Source organism: Xyrauchen texanus, chromosome 28 (genome assembly GCF_025860055.1).
Source record: "Xyrauchen texanus isolate HMW12.3.18 chromosome 28, RBS_HiC_50CHRs, whole genome shotgun sequence".
NCBI classification, from domain to species: domain Eukaryota; kingdom Metazoa; phylum Chordata; class Actinopteri; order Cypriniformes; family Catostomidae; genus Xyrauchen; species Xyrauchen texanus.
In genome coordinates this window covers 29479898-29486846 of record NC_068303.1, presented here as the reverse complement: position 1 = coordinate 29486846, position 6949 = coordinate 29479898, and the positions used below count along the sequence as shown (strand labels likewise).

At 37.5% G+C, this 6949-nt stretch overlaps 1 protein-coding gene across 1 annotated transcript; it reads right to left on the bottom strand.

Moving 5' to 3' along the window:
- Window positions 1-234: 234 nt before the first annotated feature.
- Window positions 235-5709, bottom strand: LOC127621993 (inosine triphosphate pyrophosphatase). The gene is made up of 8 exons (XM_052095838.1): window positions 5602-5709; window positions 5231-5288; window positions 5089-5153; window positions 4936-5009; window positions 2898-2929; window positions 2654-2766; window positions 2235-2311; window positions 235-1192 (listed from the first exon to the last, which is right to left on the bottom strand). Exons 1-8 carry the CDS (start codon window positions 5662-5664, stop codon window positions 1066-1068), a joined length of 609 nt encoding a protein of 202 aa, XP_051951798.1. The 5' UTR covers window positions 5665-5709; the 3' UTR covers window positions 235-1065.
- Between the last annotated feature and the right edge of the window lie 1240 nt (window positions 5710-6949).

Here is a 6949-nt window from a genome sequence, read left to right as displayed (position 1 = left end):
CGATCTCAGGCTTCAATAAGAAAGGTCCTGCAAACCAAAGCAATTCATTGCTCCTATTCTTATACAAAGATTCATGTTACAGTATATGCAAAGTGGTACGTGTAACACATTTTGTTGTCGTTACATGCAATACACATATTTTAACGTCTTTATGCCATGTAGATGTAGGAATCCAGTTATTTGGTAAAGATCATGTACACGATATAGATGCAATAATTAGAGTTTTATATTGGTAGCTCTTGTCCAAACAAAAATCACCAGTACAATGCCAGGGTGTTTCTAGGGCATTCTCAGTGCTTTTATCACATTGCTATGTTAATGCATTGCTAGGATGTTTTGGTTGTTTGCTTAAATAAAGCCAACCCCCAGGACTAAAGAAATGGGAGATTTGCCCTTGTTTAATCAGTATTGTCTGCCAGGCAAATATTGCGCATCTGATCACTTAGAAAAGTAATAGAACACTCTACTCATGTATATCATTCACATCCATATGACAAACTGTGCAGAATGAGACAAACACCAAAGTCTTCTTTCAAATACTTTGAGCAATATAATTAGTGCGGATTTTTATTCCTAAATACAAATTTCTTAAATCTTTTTTTGGGGAATGTTGGGTGGTTGCAATACTTCTTTCTAAATCAGATGGATCATGTGCAGATGGCAAAAAAAGTTTTCTTTGTCACGGGGGATATAGAGACAGGAAGAGAAAAAGGAGGAGTGAATGAGAGGGAGAATGCAAGAAACAGCAGTGAAAACACTGACTGCGTACCATTAATAATTAGAAACACAAACAGTGGATAATATTACAGTTATACAAATTTACGTCCACCAATCATCAATAATGTTTACCACAGATCTCATTTTACTCATAAGTTCAAACCCCATTATAAAAACCCATAGGAAATCCAGAGGGAACCCAAGGTGAATTATCTTCCGGAATTTTGGACTACAACCTAAACAGCTCCTTTGGACTACATATTTTTGATCATTCATTTATTGGGCTATTTCATGTTGAAGAGCCCAAATCAATTCCGATTGGCCGATTCAGCTTGGAAAAAGAACTACTCAGTCATGTTTTGTGCGCTTGGTCTCTGGTGCTTCGTTAAGCTTGGAGAAGTGTTCTGACAAGGCTGCCAAGGCGCGGTACCGATGAGAGATGCTGTTTTTCACTTCTTTAGGGAGCTCAGCATACCTGCCCCCACAAACACAACACAGAATGAGAAAATTACTGCAAAGGGTTTCAATTGTGAACCCAAAAACATACTTGCCACAAATTCTCATAGTTATTGTACTCAATGTTCAAGCTAAGGGTTAATTTTGAGAATGAGCGAAACCATTTTGCAACAATTTCTTCACACAGTGTTAAAGGGCACCTATTATGGAATTTGGAAAATTACCTTTCATGTAGTGTGTTCCGTCAACAAAAAAGTTATTGTCTCTCAAAAGTAGGAGTCGACTCTGAGTCAATTTAATGAATCGTTTTTCCAATGAGTCATTTTCCTTTTCGTTGCGACGTCAAGACGAAAAGTTATCAAATTGGCCGCGCCCACTCATTGCGCGCAGACACCAGGGAAAACTTGAAAACATCATGTCGACAACAAGACGCTGTGTTCTGATGTGCATATCAAAAGCGACCTTTTTTTCCACTGCCCAGGTACGAGCAGTGCTTTACCAATATGTTTATGCGTTGGGCTAACGCAAAAAATAACTGATTGGGTGTTTACCACCGAACTTTGGACTATGATCACTAACATAAATCAACTCAAATTCCTTCTCTGATTTTGTTTTTTTTACTACAAAGCGGTGATGTGCGTTCCGTTTCCAACAATCTCTGCACAGAGTATACCAATCACAACTGACTGGGTCATCTGACCAATCACCGCAGATTAGCGTCACGGAAAGGAGGGGTTTGGAAAAATGAGGCGTTGAACGAATCATTTGGGAGTCGGTGAGCAAATCACGTAAACATAAATGCATATTATAAGACAACAAATGTGTTTTTTGTCATTGCATGCATGTAAAACTGTTGTTGGGGACTCCCAAAACAATATTAGGAACATTTTAAATGCTATAATAGGTGCCCTTTAACACCTGAACTATAAGAGGATTCATTCAGAAATTTTTTAAACATTGTTCATCCAAAGCATGAATTTTTTTCAATGGATTTAATTTGACCAATACTGTCACCTACTGGTGAATCTGAGAAACACCTCTATAAAGATGCTTTCACTTACGTTTTTTCATGACCATCAGGCTGAAAACAGGGATCCCACCCAAAATCCCTCGGGCCCCTTGGCTCAACAATACGGCCCTGAAAAACATTAACAGGATTGCTGGAGGAAAGAATCAAAACCTGCATTATGTCGGGATCACAGTGAAACAAGAATCTTCGGCACTTGTGCAGTATTTCGTACATGTACTGTATGTCAAGAGGGAATGCATTTGAAGTGAGAGAGATTCATTATCCATTTTACTACTTCTCTTGATAGTGATATTGAAGAAAGGACATGTGGGGAAACGTGACTGAGAAATGATGCAAGCTGGACTTGCATTGCCTGGATGAATACCAGAACTCAACTTGTGCTGCTAACTGCTACACGGTGACTCCAACAAGAGAGTGAATTACATATTATGGTCCATTATGTGTCCTCACCTCAGTAATTCCTCTGAACAGCTGAACTGGCTCCTCTTTTCCAGCACAGAATGCAAATGTACACAGTGCCCAGGCTGATTTATCCTCAAAACCTGCCAGCAATTTATACAGTCCTGCAGGCAGAGTAATAATGATAACCCAGTTCAGTTTCAATGCTTATACTGACTCTGCTTTAATCTTGGTCTCTTCATACGTTTTAATAGATTTAATGGATGTAGCCCGAGTCTTTGTCAACATGTCTTACCCTCTGGCTTCAGTTTATCCAGGAACCATTTTCTGTGCAGAGAAAAAAATAACTAAAATTTAATCATTTTTAACGGGATAGTCAAAAATGAAAATTCTCTCATCATTTACTCACCCTCATGCCATCCCAGATGTGTATGACTTTCTTCTGCAGAACACAAACACAGATTTTTAGATCTGTAGGTCCATACAATGCAAGTAAATTGTGACCAAAAAGCACATAATTGCAGCATAAAATGAATCCAGCCAACTCAGTGGTTAAATATATGTCTTCAGAAGGGATATGGTAGGTTTGAGTTAGAAACAGATCAATATTTAAGTCCTTTTTTTTTATTTTTTTTTTACTATAATTATTTCACTTTTTTTTTGTGCCTATTACCTCCTACTGGACAGAAGAGAATTTTTGTAAAAAATGACTGAAATATTGATCTGTTTCTCACCCACAACTATCATATCACTTCTGAAGACATGGATTAAACTGGAGTCATATGGATTACGTTTATGCTGCATTTATGTGCTTATCGAAGCTCCACGCTTTTGCATGAACCTGCAGAGCTCAGATATTCTTCTAAAAAAATGGTTTGTGTTCTGCCGAAGAAATTGAGTCATACACATCTGGGATGACATGACTGAGTAGATGATGAGAACATTTTCATTTTTGGGTTAACTTCCATCATTTAACCATTATTTATTTATTAAAGGGATAGTCCATGTGTCATCATTGACCATCCCTCATGTTGTTCCAATTTGTATTACTTTTCTTCCTCTGTCATTCTGCCTAACATCCCCTTTCATGTTCAGACTCAGTCACCATTCACTTTCAATGCATTTTATTTCCATACAATGGAATTAAATGGTGACTGAGGCTCTGACTTAGGGCTGGGCGATAAAACTATATCGATATATATCACGATAGAGAAAATCCATGATAAGCTTTTGAGGAATGTTCAATATTTACTGTGCATCACTAAAACACAAGCAGTTTGGCTTTCTCAGGCTGCGTTTCCACTGGGGCAGACGAAATCTGCTCAAAGGCGCTCACAGCGCTAGGAGAGATCTTGCTCCGCACCGCTGCCAATCCTACGATACATCTTGCGAGCATGACGCTCGGCTTTCATAGGAATGAATTGAAAACACTCAGCTTCGCTCAACGCGCCAGTGGTAACGTAGGGTCAGACTGGATGAACTTGCTAATGCTAGCTGCCTTGCTAACAATTAGGCTACGCCGTTGCCTATTTTGCCTGCATGTGTGCAGACATGAAGCGCCGCATGAGTTAACGTGGTTTCAAAGCACCTTTTAGACCATAACGTTTTTCCCTTCTAAATGTATCTTTATTAATCAGCATGTTACGAGCCTTTAATAATAAACAAATCGATTTCTGGAATGGATAAGGAAAGACTAAAATTACTAGTTAGTAGACTAGTCTCTCACTTTAATGAAAATATACAAATGTTTTTTTAAAACATTTTCAAAATTTTCTCTCAGGACACCGCTGAACACACATTCAGCATCATTCCACAGTCACAAGGGCTTCTATGCCCCTGTGTAAAAATATTCCAACAAATACTGGACTGCTGTCACTATGCTTCAGAACAAACAGATGACCTTTTAACATTCATTTTCAATTGATAAACGGTAAAAGACGGTACAATTGGTAAAAGATCCCGCAGACCCCACTGCTTATGCCGTCTCTGGACCCCCTGTGCCGTTTTGTAGAGACTATTTTGACTCTATAGGATTTATTTTTTCTTCCGTCAACTTTGAAATAAAAAAAGAAAGTGCAATGTGTAAATGTATATCGTGATAATATCGATATCAAACAATATGAAAAAGATTATCGTGATAACAATTTTGGCCATATCGCCCAGCCCTACTCTGACTAGAAATTTTGCCATTGTTTTCCACACAAGAAATTCACACAGGTTTGGAACAACATGACTGTGAAACATTATGACATAATTTTCATTTTGGATGAACTATCCCATACGCATTTAATTATTTGAGATCTACAGCACAAAAAGGAACTAGAAAGTCTCACATGTAAGGTCCGGGTAGTCCTTCTAGTGCTTTGAAACATAGACAGGTGTCTTCTACCAGCACTGGTCCATCCACCTTAACATGGACACCACACAAGACAACGTGTGAGACAACAGTCAAGGTTACAGAACAAAAGAGAGTGCATTTTACAAACCTGCTTTGCTGCTTCTTGACATTTCTGTATGGAAATTTCATCTGGTTCCCCCTGATATTCAGGCACTGCAAGAGAAGCCGACCATATTACAAATACATGCCTGGAAAGAAGTAAAAGATGAGAACAGTAGCCACATACTCACAGTCAATCTTCTTGGAAATTAGTTTGTAGGGAAATTTGTCACCAAGGATCTGAACTACCTGTTTGAACACAAAACAATTACACTGATAAATATATATATATTTTAAATCTACAATATAAGCATTTAGTAGACTTGCATCTGAAACGTAAATATAATCAACTAATATAGGAGTGGACAGTGTATTAAGGTATTACAGGATCTCTAAAGCTGCCTATAATAAATAGTCAGCACATTTACAATGCTGCACTACAAGTGAGGAAATAGACTTGAACAATGCAATGCACTCACTCAAAGACAAACACGCTCTCGTTTATTGGTACTCTTTGCTATTGTAGAATGAGCGCTACATCGAAACACTCTCCAATTCTCACCTCTTCCAATTTTTTCACGTTCCCGGTCACAAATACCACGGATCTCCCAGTCTCTACTGCCATGCTTGTTTTACTCTTTACACTTTTCAACTCTTGTCAAGCCAACAACCAATCGTATTCATCGACCCAAACATTTACCAATCAGTGAACGTTTACGCCACAATATAGACACGCCCCCTCACACACTGACCAATCACTACCCGTTCAACGTTGTCCTTCCATAAATCAGTCCGGGTGGAATGAAAGTACCCAACATGTGGGATAGCTCATAGCAAGGATCATCACGTCAACTACAGCGCCATAGAAATAAATTTTATTTGTTACTCAGTGAAATACTTTTGTCATGGGTCAGGAAAGTTCTCATTTTTACGGAAGAGGATTAGGGCCAAGCAATAATAAAAAAAATAAAGCCATCTCGAGATTAAAGTCATTATAATGCGAGATTAAACTCGTTAAATTTCGAGAAAAAAGTCGAAATACAATCTTGAGAATAAACTCATTAAATATCGAGAATAAAGTCATTATAATGCGAGATTAAACTTAACGAGTTTTTTCTCGAAAATTAACGAGTTTAATCTCGCATTATAATGACTTTATTCTCGATATTTAATGAGTTTATTCTCAAGATTGTATTTCGACTTTGTTCTCGAAATTTAACGTGTTTAATCTCGCATTATAATGACTTTAATCTCGAGATGGTTTTATTTTTTTATTATTGCTTGGCCCTAATCCTCTTCCGTACATTTTAGTATATAAGAAAGGATATAAAATTATCCTTAATGCATATTAACAACACATTTATTGCTAAAACTGTCGAGGATGTGCAATGGCTTTTTTTTGCCTGTAACTTTGAACCATATGTCCTAAAGTCATGAGGATTTCTCATATTTTGCACATAAATATGACTATGTGCCATAATTAATTTGATTAAACAGTTATATATCTTTTAAAAGCATTGTCAGATTCTCATGATTCTCATCATGACCTGAGTATACCTGAACACCTTTGAGACAGCGCCACCTATAGTTCAAAAGATAATCCACACTTATTTGGTGAGTATATATCCTTGCCATGTCTCTTTACATAAGCCTGACTTGTAAACTGTCCCTTTGGTAAATGTTGTGGCACGTGGTGCAGTGGATTGTGCAGTGACCTGTTGAACGGAAGTCTTAGTAACACTTTATATCACATTTTAAGCGGTGCCTTAAAACCTAGTGAGCTACAGTGCAGGGGGTAATGCGATAAAAGTAATATAATAATAAAATATCATTCTTTAAATGTTTTATTTTAGACCAAAACATCAGAGTTACATTTTAAATAAAGTCGCATGTTGCTTTTGTACACCTCT